The sequence below is a fragment of the Leptodactylus fuscus genome, chromosome 6 (genome assembly GCF_031893055.1).
Source record: "Leptodactylus fuscus isolate aLepFus1 chromosome 6, aLepFus1.hap2, whole genome shotgun sequence".
Taxonomy (NCBI): domain Eukaryota; kingdom Metazoa; phylum Chordata; class Amphibia; order Anura; family Leptodactylidae; genus Leptodactylus; species Leptodactylus fuscus.
In genome coordinates, this window is record NC_134270.1 from 127,776,276 (window position 1) to 127,795,250 (window position 18,975).

Below are 18,975 nucleotides of genomic sequence, written 5' to 3' on the forward strand. Positions count from 1 at the left end.
GAGCGGCCATTAAAAGATCATATTTTACTGGGGATTTTCCAAGGAAATCGATGCATTGGAAGAAAAAAAAAGGTCAGATGTGATTTAGAGACTGTCCAACCCTCTGCACTGTTTCTCTTACCAGATTTTGGCTGTTGCGTTAGCACATGGTCACTAGTAAAAGTTTCTCCGTGTTCTGTACAACTTCCTAAAGTTATTATCGTGTTTGGGATCTCATCATTGTGTTTAGTGAGGTATTGAGCCAAAACTTGTTCTACTTGTGAACTTTCAGCTTCTGACTGTCATATATATTTATACATGTGTGTATATAGTATTTGCAGTATCCGGAGTATATAATATTTGCATTATCCAGGGTATATAGTATTGTAGGATCCAGGGTATATAGTATATAGTATTTGCAGTATCCAAGGTATATAGTATATAGTATTTGCAGTATCCAGGTTAGTAGTAGAAGTTACTTGTATATCATGGGTCCCTGCATATATGAAGTTTATACATTACAATATATTTAGTGATACAGGTTGTGAGTTTGTCACTGAACCCAGCTCATGATAAAATAACAGGGGTCTTTATGTAATCCTATTGAGTTATCTCAGCTTAGGGGACTAGTAGTAGTACTAGTATTTAATAGTAGTAGTATTTAATAGTAATAGTAGTAGCCATAGCTTGAGCCCCCTCCCCACCATAGACCAAACTTGAAGAGACCCAAGGCTGCATAAAGTCACATTTAACCCTGACGAGACTTCTTGGTCTGTATTTGCTACAAGACAAATTTAGACCATTTAGCTATTGCCCTTTACATGACTATAGTGAATAAAAACATGAATGGAGGAAGTATTCTAAGTAATTATGGAAGTCTCTGCTCTGTCCTATATGCAGATACATAAAACTCTATTATCTTCCTGCATTTCTCTGCTCATAAAAGGAATTAATGGAGCCGCTTGTACAAGTAGAAAATTTCCTTGTACAACATGAAACTGGATGAAATCGAATTGTAATCTGAAGGCGCATTCCAGTGTAATAACCCAATGATTATGTGGGAGAATCAATGTATATTATGATATAATCACAGTCTGTCCTGCCTCATCCTCTACCCCAGGCCTGCTCACAATAAATGGATTCTTATACCAGGGATCAAAAAGAGGGAAAAGCAAAAGTTCGTTTTAGACACAAGGAGCTCAGTGTAAAGTTTACTGTCTGCAATAACTATAGTCTGGGTGTCTCTATATATGTTATGTACAACTTTGTAACTGTATACATTATATAAGAATTGTTATCTTCAATAACTATAGTCTGGGTGTCTCTATATGTGTTATGTACAACTTTGTAACTGTATACATTTTATAAGATTTGTTATCTTCAATAACTATAGTCTGGGTGTCTCTATATGTGTTATGTACAACTTTATAACAATACATTTTATCAGAATTTCTATGTTCAATAACTATAGTCTGTGTAATATTTACAACTTTATAACTTTATACCTTTTATAGTATTTGTTATGTGGACAGTCATTTTAATTATGAAATGTTTATTTCGGTTTTCTATAAAGTCCACAACTATTTTCTATGTATAAAGTGCCGATAGTCCGTATTATACGGCACAAATAAGAATGGACATGATAGTAAGAACTTTATACGGGGTTACAATTTAGATGTGTGTAGAAGAGGACGTAAGGGGACAACAACGAATTATAGGGGAAATATCTAACCTTCAAAATGTCGCCAACTGTTTGAGCATAGGTGAAGGCATATAGTTCAGAATATATGCACAAAGTATTAGATTTGTAGATTGCTTTACTCAAATACCTTATATTTCTGTAAAAGGGGTTTATATCCATATAAATAAATTATATATATATATATATATATATATATATATATTCACATATCTATATCTATCTATCTATCTATCTATATATATATATATATATATATATATATATGTATATACCATGCGTGTGTTTATGTGTGTAGGTCTTAATCCAAACTAATATGATAGATAGATAGATAGATAGATAGATAGATAGATAGATAGATAGACAGACAGACTAATACAAACATAGATTATAATTCACCAAAAAAGGCATAATGCTAAATCCAATTTTTAGCACTATTATTAAAAAACAGTGACGAATTCTTAGATTTACAAAAGTGTAGACAGATCGATAGATAAATAGATGGATAGATAGATAGATAGATAGATAGATAGATAGATAGATAGATAGACTAAAACTTACACATATAGATTATACTAAGAGAAATTATATACTTATTTTATACTGACGACTTCTTAGATTTCATGAATATGTACATAAAGAGAGATCAGATAGAAAGATGAATACATATACATAGATTATACTGAGTAAGACTTGATACAAAACCAAATGATATCATTATTTAAAATATAGACAACTTGTTAGATTTAGAAAAGTATATAGATAGAGAAAGAGACAAATTAATACATACATAGATTATAATGAGATGTAATGAACATTATATCATTATCTAAAATAATGACAACTTGTTAAGAAATAGATAGATAAATAGATAGATAGATGGAAGGAACTTGATATTGTAATGTGATGAGACATCTGTTATACTCTCAGGATCATATAACCAGACAGCCTGAACTGTCTTGCTGGATTGCTATTAATTCACCTGTATAATTCAGCACATTATTCATTCTCAGGCTCTGATGGATATTTGGGTTTACATAAGCAGTTGATATTTTATTGCAGTGTAGTACAGTACTATCTGAGGTCATATATTTTGCAGAGGGAACTAGGAAAGGGTGGAGAGAACTCTGAATATTAAGGGCTAGGATATATACCCTGTGCTTTGTTGCTGGTCTGTTGGTGTATATTCTGCATGGTTAAGTGTTTGGACTGTGTTTTTACGTTTATGAGCCTGTAAAATGAACAAGTTTCCTTTTGCTAATATTATTTCTCGTTTTGCTCAGGCAGCCATCCCGATAATAAATGCGATTAACACTTCCTAGTCCTGGGCTTTTGGTGTGTATACTGTCCATGTAGAGAAGCTGCAGGCAGGTGAGGGGTACTAGAAAGTATCAGGACTTGCAGAGTGGGGGGCACTATAAGGTATCACGACCTGCAGGGTGGGGGGCACCAGAAGGTATCAGGACCTGCAAGGTGGGGGGCACTAGAAGGTATCACGACCTGCAGGGTGAGGGTACTAGAAGGTATCACGACCTGCAGGGTGGGGGTGTGAGGCTGCTCGGGGCTCAGGCGTGCTGCAGCCTCATCCACATAAAACAATGGCTCCTTGATATGAATGCTGACAGCTCCGTGCGGCCCCTCCGATTGATTGATGTCTCTGTGACGCTTTATCAGGCACACGGATAAAGTTTGACCAATCATTTGCCAGGAGCTCAGGAGGCAGCAGCCCAAGTGCACTTTGTTGGCTGGGAAGTTGGGAAGGGAAAAGCTCTGCATCTGTCCTATATCTTCTTCCCTTCAATGAACCTGCTTTGTATGATGTCCAAGAATGTCCATTTCTGGAGCCCTCAGTAACTACTTTGTGGAGTCCATAATAAGCCCTGAGAGTGAGGACCCTCCAGCACCCAAGTACTCTGGCCAGTACCCCAGTCCTCGGGCTGCAGGACACTCAGACACCCTGGACTTCCCCTCGTGTAGCTTCCAGCCTAAACCTCCAGTGTTCAGTGCATCGTGGACTCCCCTGAACCCGCACAGCGCTGCCGCCACCCCCCTGCCTCCTGTCTACCACCCCTACCTCCAGCAGGGCGCCCCCACCTCAGAGACCAGGTACTTACGGGGCTGGCTGGAGCCGCTGCCCAGGACTGATTCTGGACCGGGACAAGGAGCCGTCAAGGCTGAGCCGCTGCTGGGGCACCCTGGGGAGCTGCAGAAATTGGGAGCCCAGGAGTACAATCTAGAATCGCCTGCTGGAAGAGACGAGGCAAATGAGAGGCCCACTTACCAGGACAATAAAGTGTGCGAAGGAAGCGAGGACAAAGACAGGACACATCAAAGTAAGTTACACAAGTCAGGAAGTCGGCATACAATAATAGTATGAACACTGCCATAAAAGTGCAAGGAAACATCGAATCCTGTCCGACTAACAGAGAGACATACAGGGGCCCAACACCTTCTGTGCCAGGAAGAAACATCTGCAGATTAAAAGCAGAATCATTAGATAGATAGATAGATAGATAGATAGATAGATAGATAGATAGATAGATAGATAGGTTTTACATAGCTAAATATGATAAATAAATATTGTATATAGATTTTAATAATTGATATTAAATTGAAATGCTCAACACGTTGATAGATAATAAATAAATAGACAGACATATAGATAGATAGATAGATAGATAGATAGATAGATAGCTGAAAACGTCCCAGTCCTTGATATGTTTCTATCCACTTTACCCGGGCTGTGTAATGTACATATTAATTGCCAATGTAAGAATAATCTAGTATCTTGTATCTAGTGGATAATGACGAATAGAAGTGACTAATAATATCCCTAACATGTTCTGACTACAAGTCACAATGATAATAGTCAATAGGTGATGTGTAATTATAGATTATTCTAGGAGTCAATATCACACTTACCGAGTCTTATGTATATCTAGAATTGTCCTATATCTTCCTAAGAACTGTGTGTAAAGGTTTAGGACAATGTATACATATGTAATTGTTAATGTACTATAATAATTGTTGCAGTTGCTGTATATGATATAATACATAATTAATATAATGTATTAACACAAAACCCAACGAAAAATAAAAATAAAAAGCTCCCAGAATAAATAATTGACAATGTAAATATTCCAAGTGTCGTGTAAAACACCAGAAAGGCAGAAGATGTGCTGAGAACCAGATCACAGTAGTCGGATTAACACCTATTAATTATTCACTCATTTAAATCTCTTGAATATTTTATCTTCCTGCACATTATTATCTGGAGGAGGATACAAGAAGGCGCAGAGTCCTGAGACTGCTCGGGGTTATTATGTACATTTCATCCCCAAAGTCCGTGTTTATTATGGGAGAGGAGAGAAAATACAGCTCAAGTCACAGATAAAATACAGAAGACATTACAGTGGTCACTGACACAAGCGGACACCCATACACAAAGAATGGCAGCCATGTAACAAATCTACTAATATCATTGTGTGCCAGAAACTATATACTGTTTGAAGGGATTATGTATATAGAAAGGAGTCAACAATAGTCCTTATTTATCCTCTATATATTATTATAATTGTCTAATATATTGCTTTTATTCATGTATAATTTGGGTATTTAGCCATCTTTGATCTCTCTATATATATTTATTAATTATTTACGTGTCTATTAGCTACATATATGTATTAATCATATAACTATCAACTATAGATCTAGTAATACGTGATGTGTCTGTCTCGTTTTCAACTATCATATGTGTGTGTTATCTAGCTTTCTATCTATCTCATACTTATCTATTTAGCTATCCTTTTATTTACAACTGTATGTATACATTTGATTCTATCTATCTATCTATCTATCTATCTATCCCTATCTATCTATCTATCTATCTATCTATCTATCTATCTATCTATCTATCTATATATATATGGATAATTCTATATTAACATGACTTCTTGTTTATTTCTTCTGTAGCTAACCCCTCTGCTAACTGGTTACACGCCAGATCTTCGAGGAAGAAGAGATGTCCTTACACCAAATACCAGACCCTGGAGCTGGAGAAAGAGTTTCTATTTAACATGTACCTGACCAGGGACAGGAGACATGAGGTGGCCAGACTGCTCAACCTGAGCGAGAGACAGGTCAAAATCTGGTTCCAGAACCGGAGGATGAAAATGAAGAAGCTGAACAAGGAGCAGGGGAAGGATTAACCCCTTGTGCCCCCGCCCACTCCTCCACCACAATGCACCTGCTCCCTATTTATAAGTACACTTGCCTAGGACTTGTCCATCTTTATTTGCATGACATATGGAGGCTGTTGTAGACTGGCCAGGTAGTAGCTAGCAGACAGCATTATATTATGTTCCGTGCAGTGCTGTACTATATGGCCACATGTTGTCCCAGTATAGGCAGAGGATATGGTACTTACCTGCAGGTAGGTAGCTGTATGGGTGCCAGTCTGCATATTGCAGTCACCTCGCCTTCAGCAGATGAAGGTACATTGTGCAAGCCCGCACCATCCATCTGCATTATCATAAAGAGCTATAACTTATAGATATATTTAATATTCATCCCCTCTATTATTAGAAGTTCAGCCAGCAGACTCCCTTTTTATACTGAGCCAGAAGATTATGACTGAAAGCACACTGGAAAGCCTCGATTTGCTAAAATAGTTTTTTAGAAAATAAAAGCAATTTACAAAAAAAAAAAAGTATAAAGAAGTAAAATAATGTTTTTCTTTGTTTTAGTACCACTAGATCCACAGAAGACGGTGAATGTTCCCTAGAAGTAGCTATTTCTAATTTATTGTGAAGACGTTTATACGAAATGTAGATTTTGTTCTTCTTGTGTCAAGTCAAAGTATTTGTATATTTTTATGTTGTTGAAATCTGCGATACTTGAAAGTTTTGTGTTTGTGTGTAAATATCTATTAATGTAGTGTGTACTGGGGCTGACCCGGCTGTTTACAATGGACCATGATGTGTTATTTGCAAACTATTATTAAACTAGTGATACAACTTCTGCCCGCCATCTTCTTATCTTCTTCATTTAGCATTGCACATGGTAGTTTAGATTGCGTGTGTTTGTGTCTATATATTGTGTGTGTGTGTGTGTGTGTATTGAAATATATGTATATTTAAAAAAATATATAGTGTGTGTGTTCATATATATATATATATTACATATAATATATATATATATATATATATATATATATATGTGTGTGTATGTTTCTATATTATTTATTATATGTTATACATTATGAATAATAAGTGTAAACATGGATAGATAGATAGATAGAATTATACAATTGATTTATATCATAGTTTATAGGAGTACATGACTATACATAATATTTGCAATACATTTGCAATACATTTTACACTTACTACATTTAAATGCAAGAAAAAGAGATGGGTCAGTGAATAAATGGACAAATAGATATGGAGAGAATACATATATATATATATATATATATATATATATATATATATTTATATATATATAGATTATATGAACACTTAACATGCATATTACATTTTATACATGTTTTATATTACATTTACACATTATATTTTATATTATTATACATATATTACGTTTGCTACAAATTTAGAAGTACATTATATAAACAAACTATACATAATTTATCTTTTATATTTTACATATTACATACACATATTATGTTATTACATATATCTAGTGTATATAGTGCATGATAGATAGATAGATAGATAGATAGATAGTAGATAGATAGATCTGTGCAATGTAGATATACATTTACATAAACTACAAATGCATATATAAACACAAACATAGATATTTTATATATATATATATATATATATATATATATATATATACACACACACACATATATATACATATACATAGTATATATGAATACTATATACACTGTGCACTATAAATGTAGATATATAATTACATAAACTATAGATACATATAGAAACACACATAGATATATAAATATATATACACACACATATATCTATACATATATAAACACACATAGATATATAAATATATATACACACACATATATCTATACACACACATAAATATATACACATATATTATATACACATACACACACATATATACATACACATATATATGTATATTCACACACACACACACACATATATATAATATATCTGTGCACTATAAATGTAAATATATTACTACATAAACTACAATATATATATATATATATATATATATATATATATATATATATATATATATATAATCTGTGCACTGTGTGTAACATATATATATATATATATATATATATATATATATATATATATATATACATAAACTACAAATACATATAATGACTACAGCCATGTATAATACATGTATACAGATGGCTTTGGGTGGTTTGTGTGTGTTACTTGTGACCTATAGGAATAGATAGAGATTGCTATCACTTGCAGGATAGTGTGAGAGGGAATGTGTGCAGGAGATTGCATTGTGTGCACATAGTGGTGACCTGATTTATAGAAAATCTCTCCTGAGCTCCTATATCTCTCCTGTCAGCTCTACAACCAGTCACCAATGTCCTTTTAATATTTTATTTTCCTTCGACATCAATTGAAAAATAATAGGACTTTTATCACTCAGGAAAAGCTAGCTAGAAGGAGAGGGGAGTTGGGGGAGTATTGATGGGGTTCTGGATCTGCTTTTGCTGGTCTCTCTCTCTTTTTTTAGGGGCCTATTTGCATAATTCTTTGGGAAAACAAAAAGGGATGAAGGGCTTAAAAAGCAAGTGCTGGTGATAAAAAGGAAAATTCCGTTTAGTGCTGTGCCATAAAAGTATATAAGGGCTGTAAAAGTTTATAGGCAGAGAAGTGAGGAGACTGTGAGGAAGTTTCCTGGCTAGAGAGGGCTGGGACTGTGAGGAACACGTAAATACCTTTCAACAGCTCAGAGAAAATATATGATGAGACAGGGGGAAGCTGGGAATTTCTGGAGCTTTTCAGAAGCCTTGGAAACTCCTCTCTGGGGTTTAATGTCTTTTGTTCTTTCTTAACTCTGGCTGCAAGAATCCAAAGCCATAAACTTTCCAACAAGAGAACTGTGGCCAGACGTCTGAAATTGTGTTTTCTTTATCAGTATCAGACCAAAGCAGTCCAGACTCCTCCAGCTCCACAGCTGAGCCTCCATAGTTAACTCTTTACCACCACCTAGAAAAAAAATCATATCTAGAAACAAATCCTGTCTTTGCTTAAAAAAAATACACCAAAATGCATGAAAACCAAAAGATTACCTTTATTTTGTGGTCTATGTTTTAAAGACGTGGAGAAATCAGGACTTTTCCCAATTTGAATCCTTCAGGTTATTCCCAGAAGCGCTCACTAGGTGGCGCTGTTGATCTATTAATTTTCGCTATTTCGGTCCAGTCCTTATAGAACACGCTGAGAAAAGCCTTAAAATTTGCACTAAACATCCCCTTTTTTACATAACAAAAAAAATAGCTGTTCTTTTCCTTCCCAGAAATTGTTATGTCTGTTCGTCATAAGAAATAAAACACGAAAACAAAATATCTCCTAAATGTAAGTTGAGCGAATAATTCAGCTTTATGACACTGTAAAACGTTTTAACAATCAGTAAATTAGTGAACAATAGCACAGGGGGAAGATTAGTAACTTAGCAGGGCTACGATGCCGATTTGGAGATATTCCTCCCTGCAGATCGCACAGTCATATCCAAATACACTTTAATTATATTGAGTATTATGGGATAATAGACCTGGTGCTGACAGATCTGTGACTGGTCATTGTGGATACCTCCTGTCAGGGTGTATGGGTGCTGGATCACCAGAGGATTGCAGCAAGTTCTAATCACATAAGATAAATATGACATTCAAACGCATCATCTGAACAAGAGTATAATTAACATGATTATGTGGAAGAATGCTGAACATTAAACGAAAGAGCAAAGTATCTATGTGCCCTCATTCCCCATTCTAAGGTAATGTTACCATAACCTCCAAATCTATGGGGGCACATTCTACTATTTTCCTTCATTTAATGGAAGGATCTATTTCATTTACAGAACAAAGTACTCCAGAGAATTTCTGCACCGGTATCCATCTAGTAAAGGTGTCATGTATGTGAATGTGTGTGTTTGCATGTATCTGTATGTAAATATATGTATGTGTCGTGTCTGCATGTTATGTACTTCCATGTATCTGAATATATATGTATATGTCATGTCTACAAGTATACATAATGTTACCCTCACCTATCCACTTTATAAACTGCCTTCCTATAATATTACACACCTATAAACTACATCTCTCTTATGCACAAAATCCCAAACCAAGAACAAAATGATATCAAAACTGATCAATCGAATGTCTAATGATAAGGAAAATTGTGAAAATGAATAAAATCGTCTTTACACTTCTAGGTGAGTTTCCTTGGATCTTACACCAGTAAATACAGATAAAAATGGAAATATATTTGTCATCTGAACAACAGTCCATAAATATTATTTACCAGTCTCCATTTACATAGGACATTTGCTTTACTGGTATCAAAATCACATCACAATCTAAAACGCTCTAAAAAGAGATAGATTTCTATTGCCTGCTAATGTGTCCCAATATAGTCATTTATATTTAATAGGTATATACACTGTAGGCCTCTGAGTGAAGATAAGAGCCAGATATAGGATGTATTTTATTGGGAATTACCTGTAAAGACCGATATATAAGAAGTATAAAGTGTTATCACCCAGCATTAGGCAAAGCAGATACATAGATATCAAGAATTATGTTATATGGGATGAGAAATGCGAAATGATGATTGATAACTACCTAGAAATGTAAATAGATAGATAGATAGATAGATAGATAGATAGATAGATAGATAGATAGATAGTATTATAGATATATTGATAGTAGATAGATTATGATTGATAGATAGATAGATAGATAGATAGATAGATAGATAGATAGATAGATAGATAGTATTATAGATATATTGATAGTAGATAGATAGATAGGTAGATAATAGGTAGATAGATAGTATTATAGATTGACAAATAGTATTATAGATATATGGATAATATTATAGATAGATAGATAGATAGATAGATAGATAGATAGATAGATAATATTATAGATAGATAGTGTTTACTATTCTTTGTGCCCTATAGATTGATAGTATTATAGATAGAGGGTTTCATATTCTTCCAGATTATTACTATTTTATAAAAGATAATCTCTCCAGCCGACATTGATACCTTCATACAATATACAGCCTCTCATTTTCTTGGTCTAACGCAATAAAGTGCATACAGATCTCCTGGGATCCCCTGCAGCACCTCCTGTGACAGGACAAGGCGCCTACAAGCGCAGCAGCGCAGTACACTGTAATAAACCCCGCCATAAAGCATTGTGTCTTGTGCAGGCGTTTATGGACTTGTGTGTTTTATCTGAGCAGTGAGATAAGGGGATTATTACTATGTGCAGGATGATGGAGGAGGGGGACAGCAGGGACATAGGCCAATGTTTGGGTTCATCCTTGCCCTCTTCTCCTGCCTGGTCTGTGTAATAATAAGTAGCTGCCTGGAGGGGAGTAGAAAAAAAAAGAAGAAAAACACAGTCACAAAAAAAAAAGAGAAAGTGTTATTGTGAAGACAATGATGATTTTAATTCAGTATTGACACTCGCAGCATCTTGCTATAATAATGTGGAGGTTCCAATCGAATCTGCTATTTTATCGCTGTAATGGAGAAGCCTCGTAAAGTGCTAAGGCTTTTTATATTCTGCGGCATAAACAACATCCCCATCTCGGCTTTACTGCCTTTTATAGTTTACTAAACACTTTCCAGGCCCCTCTTCTTCTGGGGGGTGGGGGAGGGGGTGTTCCTGCACCTTTATCAATAATAGGGGGAATTGATCATTAAAATGTTAAATATGACTGGCTCGTTTGTTTTAAAATATGTTTAGCCTAAGAAACTGTATGATTTGATAACTTGTATTAAAATACCAATTACATTTATTGGACCCAGTAAAAACTCGTAGCAATTAAATCGTGTACTTTTACAGTTTTCTAAAGCGACCCTGACATTTAGAAAGGCTAAAACTGCCTCGTTAAAATTTCCAAATTAACGACTGAATGTCCCTGTCTTTAATTTTCTGCACTCCCCAAAAATCAATCTTTGGGGTGGGCTAGGTAAGGGATGGGCTGGGGGTGCTGGATGTGTCATTAGTGGAGGTAGTTAAAGATATTTAATCGGTATATTGTGTTCTCTCCACCTCTCCCCCTCCATTGCTCTCCCAATCCTGCGCCTGGTCCTGCTGGAGCTCCACAAGCCAATAGGAGGAGGCGCAGCTAATAGATGCAAATGTTCGTGAAAAGACGCTGCAAAATATGAAACAAGTCATTTGCTGCGAAGTAAATCACAGAAACTGTTTATGAACTGGCAATCCCTTCCTGGAAATGTAAAGCGACAAGTCTTAAGTGCTATTTTTTTGATTATGATAAAAAACAAGGGATGCAATCTCATCCAGGCATAGACTTTTGATTGTATCTTTCTTTTATATTCCTGGAAATCACAGACACAACCAGCCAGGATCTTTTTTGCTTCTTCTTCTACTTCTTCTTCTTCTTCTACTCTCTTGTCTGTAAAAAAGAACCATTAAAATGAGCTCCTATTTTGTCAATTCACTCTTCTCCAAATACAAAACAGGGGAATCTTTGCGCCCCAATTACTATGATTGTGGCTTTGCACAGGATCTAGGTGGCAGACCTACAGTGGTGTATGGACCCAGTGCTGGGGGCACCTTTCAGCACCCTAGCCAAATTCAGGAATTTTACCATGGAACGTCATCCTTGTCCTCACCCCCTTACCAGCAGAATCCTTGCGCTGTGACCTGTCATGGGGACCCCAGCAGCTTCTATGGATACGACCCTTTGCAAAGACAGAGCCTATTCAGCAGCCAGGACTCGGATCTAGTGCAATACACCGACTGCAAGTTGGCTTCAGCCGGCCTGGGGGAAGAGGCAGAGAGCTCTGAACAGAGTCCCTCACCCACACAACTCTTCCCATGGATGAGACCACAAGGTGAGCAATAGTGGAACACAACCATAAAGTGACCCTGTTTTATGGGGGGTAACTTGTGCACTTGTGAATTGCTTTCTAGTTTAATTGCCCGGATGGAGGTTTGTGTTTTACTGCTGGACACTTCCCAGACTCTTTGCACCCTCCTTCACCAGCCTTGCTTTTATTTCTCTGCTATGTGTACTGTATGCTCTTGTCCTTGCTTTGTCTTATTTCCAAGCCTTTATTCTTGACCCTTTGTCATCTCCAGCAGCCGCCGGACGCCGGAGAGGTAGACAGACCTACAGCCGATACCAGACCCTGGAGCTGGAGAAGGAATTCCTCTTCAACCCCTACCTGACCCGCAAACGGAGGATCGAGGTCTCTCATGCCCTGGGACTTACTGAAAGACAGGTCAAAATCTGGTTCCAGAACAGGAGGATGAAATGGAAAAAGGAGAACAACAAAGATAAGTTCCCCAGCAGCAAATGTGAGCAGGAGGAACTGGAGAAACAGAAAATGGAGAGGTCACAACAAGACACTGAGGAGGCACTGGATGGACAGAAGGGCGAGAAGAGCTTGGACTAGGCTGAACATTTCTCTCCTTCTCCCCAGTCCTCGCCCTGTGTTCCTGGATAGAAGCAGGCACTGTCCAATTGTCCCCAATCCTCGTCCTATGTTCCTGGAGAGATACAGGAGGGGGCACAATGTTACTGTAGCTGTAATCCCCTCTCATCCGACTTAATACCTAACCAGAGCCCCATAAGACAAGGAGAAACTACTACCGCCTTCCTACCTCCTTGAGGGGGAAGCCACTGACTTTGTAGTGTTTGTGTATAACGCAATAGCTTTTGTGGATGATCATTTGGGGTTTGTTTTGTTGGGGAAGGTTTGCTCTAGAAGTTTTGTGTGCACTATTTCTCTATGTGGTTTAATGTATTTTCTTTACATATATATCTCTATAAAAGAACAGACCAACAACATGAAACTGCCTAATTCAGCTGTAGTCCCCCTCCCTCTAACACACTGCTAGACCCCCCTCTTGTTGTCCCTGGCACCCCGCATTCTCAGTGTGTGCCAGGATGTAGTTAGCATGCGCCCAGTGAAAAGCCACTTGTGATTTTAGGGTTACTGTGAACAGACTGTATACTGTATACGTGAATTCCTTTTATTGGGGGATGGGGATCATTCTCTATTTTATGGTTCTGCACACTTTGTCCTATTGTCTAAACATGGAAGCGGCGGAAGAAGGAGTTACAATAAAGTTTACAAGAGGGATTGTGACATCAGTGAGTTTTGATGGTCCACTTCCTCCACTTGGGGTGAAAAAGAGAAATAAAAGTCTTCTGTCTTACTTCAGAGAGTATGCAAGTTATAAGGCCCCTGAATTGGGCTGGGGTTATGGTGAGGGGCTTGGATAAGGATGCTACGGGATGAGAGCGTTATCCATGGATCCTGGATGAGGTGCTCAGGTAACTAAATGTCATGTATAGAGATGTTTGTTTATTTATCTATCCATCCATCTATTTGTCTGTCTTTCCATCTAATCTATCTATCCCTATCTATCTGTCTATCTAGCTATTCATCTATCCAAATCTATCATTTCTCCATATCTATCTATCTATCTATCTATCTATCTATCTATCCGCTATCTATCTAATCTCTCCATATCTATCTATCTATCTATCTATCTATCTATCTATCTATCTATCTATCTATCTATCCAGATCTATCTATCTTTACATGTGTCCATCTGTATCGCTGTCTTCTATATATAGAGAGTATACATCATATGTAGTCTTGGTATCTTGGCTCAGACCATGGCATTTACATTGCAGGCCATTACATGATGTGAAGGTTTCAGTATACACTACTTTCCAGTGATAATCTATATAGATATAGGGTTAGCCTTTGCTGTTTAGTTGCATGTTTATTATGCCAGGATGTGTACAGAAGGTAACTATTACCAAAAAAAAATTGTGTAGTATATTCAAGTATATTCTGGTATGGGAGAGAGTTGGGGATAATGTACGTACATAATGTAAAGAGGAAGATAACAGCACGTGTACCAGTATAGATGCCATATAGTGAAATAAAAATGGATATTGCTTTAGGTTCAGTGCATTGCAGGCCACTGTGGTATAATATTGGTTAATGTATGCTAATATTATTAAAAGACAGCTCAGCACAAGTTTCTTATCCAGGATCATCATTATAAGACTAGTGACCCCTTCTGGCTCAGTGCACTGTAGTGTAGAAAGGGTTTATAAATGTGAATATAACCAGATATTAAAGCTTGTGCATTACATTATACAGCCAAAGATTTGGGCTATTATTAATAAAGGCTTCGATGATGAGTGTAGCGTAATGGTGACCTGTGTATTGCATTCTGGTATGCGGAGGGTTAATATATAAAGGACCAGACCAGCACAGTATACTTGGGTATATAGCACACTGTCGTGGTATAAGGAGGGTTAATACATGTACATAGGGTTATAGGACGCCGTGTCGGTTCTGTTCAGTGTGCACTGCAGCCAAGCAGTGGGTCAGTACTGTCAGCAGTAAACTGGCTGTGGAGCAGACACCAGACTAGAAGCATCTGCGATAATCCAGCCATCCTTCCTGGTGTGGATGGTCTCTTTGCGGTTTCTCCCCGGTCCAGGGCTGAGCATTACGCAGGATCCATTAATAACTATGGCACAGATAGCGAGATGTGACGGAGCGCAGACAGCAGCGTTAGAGCAAAATCAATAGAGAAATAAATAGCTGGAGTTTTTGTGCCTGAGCAGTGCGTTTTGTGTCCAATTGCTGCAGATTACCGCTTACTTATCGACTACACCGCTATTGCACTTTATAACATAGATCTTAGAGGACATCAAATATTTATCATATTTTATAAATCCAGCACTACTACATTTTTTTTCCACATTATAAGAGCTGTGGGATGCATGGCCTGGATTGGGCGCTGGGAAATCACGTGTCCTGCAGTCACATGGTCAGGGAGGAAAAAGGGGGTCCTTTTTGGTGTAAATCTGGACTCTAATTCTGTAATATATCACGGTACCTCGTAAAACCGACACTAAAACGTCCCGGCCTACAAATCATCCGGCCAAATTATGAGTTCATTGTATTATGCCAATGCTTTATTCTCCAAATATCCGACTGCAACTTCTGTCTTCCCATCCGGAGTCTTCCCGGAGCAAACTTCGTGCGCCTTTGCCTCCAACAGCCAGCGCTCGGGCTATGGCTCGGGGAGTGGGGCGACATTCCCGGGATCCATGGCCGGGATATACAGCAATGGCAGCAGCATGCACCCCCAGACCCCGGCCATGTACCCCCCCTCCGGCTACGGGCTGGACGCTGCTTCCTTTAACATGCACTGTTCTCCCTTTGAGCAGAACCTTTCTCTGATGTGTCCTCAAGACTCCTCCAAGAACTGCACAAAGAGCGAGCAGAGAGACTCAGACCTGCACAATGAGAGCAACTTCCGAATCTACCCCTGGATGAGGAGCACAGGTAAGAAGAAGGAAGGAGGGAGGGAAGGAGGAAAGGAAGGAAGGAAGGGCACCTCAGGGATGAAGGCATGATTACATGGCGCCTGGGATTAATCCCAGCTCATCAATGGCGCTACTGCTGCTGCTAGATGACTGTACACACCGGGCACTGCCTGGACACCAGCTATAGCGATACTGCCCATTGATCCAGGCAGGAGATTTAGTGGCATCAGGTATTTACTGGAATTGGGGAAGTTTACAAGCTAAACAAGCGTGCACCATAAAACCCCAGCTAAGGAGCTATGCAAATAGGAGCAGTGATACACGATGGAGGATGCCCTGGATTTACTGGCAGCTCCTCAATGTGCAATAAGTGGCTGACAAAAGGGAAATCCATTCCTGCAATTCATGGTAAGCATTAGTCTGAGATACAGAGGTGCAACTTACCCGGGGACCTGCGTATTGTATAATGCTCCTGTCATTTATACCTATGTACGTATCTATCTAGTTATATAGCTATAACTTGTATGTTTGCCTATCTATCATCTATCTATCTATCTATCTATCTATCTATCTATATATCTCCTATCTATCTATCTATCTATCTATCTATCTATCTATCTATCTATCTATCTATCTATCCATATTTATATTTATCTAGCCATATAGTTAGAAATGTTCTGTTTAACTATCTATTAAGTAAGGTCTGCTGGCTTATAATGCTCTATATAACCCTATTTGTCTTCTATCTATATTTATCCACATCTATCTATCTATCTATTTATCTATCTATCTATCTATCCGTCTATTTATTATGCCAGATATCTGCGAATCTATCCATCCATTCTCCATCTCTCATAAAGAGGCATATAGTAATAGCAATGTATACATATACTTCTGTATCATATGTATATGTATCATCATTTATAGTATCAATATACTTCTGTGTCCAGAATAATCGTGACTAGTAACCTCAGCACTGGAACTTTTCCCTAAAATCTCCTTTCCTACCCCGTGTTCCATCTCTTTTCCCTGTTAAATTACCTATTTTATAAGCACAGACACTAAAGAGTTAAATAGTGAGTATGTGTTTTTAGGAGTATATATAAATAACATTGCTACATAGTATCTGGTTTATACGTATGGGGTTACAGTGATAGTCTGTCAACGTATGCATTGCTGCTCAGTCGGTATAAAAACTTCTGAGATAACTTTGATGTGTCTCAGACAGAGCTGATATTAGACTTTCTTGGTGTAAACTCGGTGTAATGATAATTTTGGACAGGGATATCCCCCATTGGCCCCTCATCTCCCATGATCTCTGACCAAATATTAATCCAGCAATTCGTCACAGTGGATATAATCTGACCACAAACGCGTGTTCCATATAAACATATGTTGTATGGCTGTGTGTAGACAGGTCCTAGTCTTCTAGTCACTTATATCTAAGTGCTGATAGTTTAGAGAAACCCTACAGAATTAAATATCATCTTAGTAATGGTCTATAGGCCCCCCACTGGAAACCATATCTGATTACTGCAGCCCCCCATAGATACTTCTACAAATACCTATCTATTTATTAATTATTCTCTCAGACCCCTACCCAGAATAACATATCTGATGATGGCTCCCCCACAGTCTTACCTATCTGATTAGTCCTGGCCCGTAGTGCCCCCACAGGACTCCATTTCTGAACCCCATACAATTATCTATCTGACAAATACCTTCTCTACCATGGCAAAAAAAAACTATTCCAGAGCCCTTTGGAAACTGGAAGCTGAGCTTTAAAGTTGGGGAACTGCTGTGCCTGGAAATGGAGTGGTGTCATAGAACCTCCAGCAAATAAATAGTAATAGGGATATATCTATGGGTAGCCATTATACAAGAGCACTTGTACCCCCTTGCTGTATACTGTGGTCACATTGCCCCCCACATTCACCCCTGACCCTCTAATGTTACAGGCACAGACAGGAAGAGAGGCCGCCAGACCTACACCCGGTACCAGACCCTGGAGCTGGAGAAGGAATTCCACTACAACCGCTACCTGACCCGCAGAAGACGCATAGAGATCGCACATGCCCTCTGTCTGACTGAACGACAGATCAAAATCTGGTTCCAGAACCGCAGGATGAAATGGAAAAAGGAGAACAAGGCTTCCAGCCCTTCCTCAAACAGCCAGGAAAAGCCGGAGACTGAGGAAGAGGAAGAGGAGTGACCAGACCCCTAAAAAGACTGGTGCCCCCTCCACAAGATCCACTGGATCCTGTCATACTACCTAGATCCCTTTTATACTATAGGGTTAGCTACCTACCCCCAATGTGGTGACAGAATAGATTCATTTTGATGTGACTCCATTTAGCAAACTTGCAGGTCCTTCCAAGTTCTCAAGACTCCAGAACAAGAGACCCTAAAAAATCCAACGATTGTGACTGTGTGTAGCTCCTGACAAGGAGACCCCAAGTGTTTGTGTAGGACTGTGCTTTGTTTTACCCGGTATAATAATGGCGTCCTGTGGTGATAGTCACAGATCTGTGGTGGCTTAGTAAAAAGGAAGAGAAATCTAATAGTTGTCTTATATCTGACCCACAAGAACTGACGAGGCTCGTCCTGTGATATGTGTATGTGCAGAAATATGTGCTGTATTATTATAATTTAATCATAGTGATTTTTATCCTTCTTTGTTTGTAAATGCTCTGATCTTGTAAGATTTCCTACAAATAAAGGAAA

General features: G+C 38.0%; 3 protein-coding genes across 3 annotated transcripts; all 3 read left to right on the top strand.

Moving 5' to 3' along the window:
* The first annotated feature begins 3,506 nt into the window (after window positions 1-3,506).
* On the top strand, window positions 3,507-5,886 carry HOXB9 (homeobox B9). Its single transcript, XM_075278389.1, has 2 exons — window positions 3,507-4,011; window positions 5,651-5,886. The coding sequence occupies exons 1-2, from the start codon at window positions 3,507-3,509 to the stop codon at window positions 5,884-5,886; spliced, it is 741 nt and encodes a 246-aa protein (XP_075134490.1).
* A 6,471-nt stretch (window positions 5,887-12,357) lies between these two features.
* HOXB8 (homeobox B8) lies at window positions 12,358-13,342 on the top strand. The gene is made up of 2 exons (XM_075278707.1): window positions 12,358-12,778; window positions 13,026-13,342. The coding sequence occupies exons 1-2, from the start codon at window positions 12,358-12,360 to the stop codon at window positions 13,340-13,342; spliced, it is 738 nt and encodes a 245-aa protein (XP_075134808.1).
* Window positions 13,343-15,870: 2,528 nt separating this feature from the next.
* On the top strand, window positions 15,871-18,882 carry HOXB7 (homeobox B7). Its single transcript, XM_075278708.1, has 2 exons — window positions 15,871-16,270; window positions 18,210-18,882. The coding sequence occupies exons 1-2, from the start codon at window positions 15,871-15,873 to the stop codon at window positions 18,461-18,463; spliced, it is 654 nt and encodes a 217-aa protein (XP_075134809.1). The 3' UTR covers window positions 18,464-18,882.
* The last annotated feature ends 93 nt before the right edge of the window (window positions 18,883-18,975 follow it).

What these genes read in the sequence shown, in the direction of transcription:
- HOXB9 (XM_075278389.1), top strand. Translation starts at nt 3,507, where the DNA reads ATGTCCATTTCTGGAGCCCTCAGTAACTACTTTGTGGAGTCCATAATA. An exon ending in CAAAGACAGGACACATCAAA is followed by an intron (nt 4,012 to 5,650) that starts GTAAGTTACACA and finishes TTTCTTCTGTAG; the next exon opens with CTAACCCCTCTGCTAACTGG.
- HOXB8 (XM_075278707.1), top strand. Translation starts at nt 12,358, where the DNA reads ATGAGCTCCTATTTTGTCAATTCACTCTTCTCCAAATACAAAACAGGG. An exon ending in CCCATGGATGAGACCACAAG is followed by an intron (nt 12,779 to 13,025) that starts GTGAGCAATAGT and finishes TGTCATCTCCAG; the next exon opens with CAGCCGCCGGACGCCGGAGA.
- HOXB7 (XM_075278708.1), top strand. Translation starts at nt 15,871, where the DNA reads ATGAGTTCATTGTATTATGCCAATGCTTTATTCTCCAAATATCCGACT. An exon ending in CCCCTGGATGAGGAGCACAG is followed by an intron (nt 16,271 to 18,209) that starts GTAAGAAGAAGG and finishes CTAATGTTACAG; the next exon opens with GCACAGACAGGAAGAGAGGC.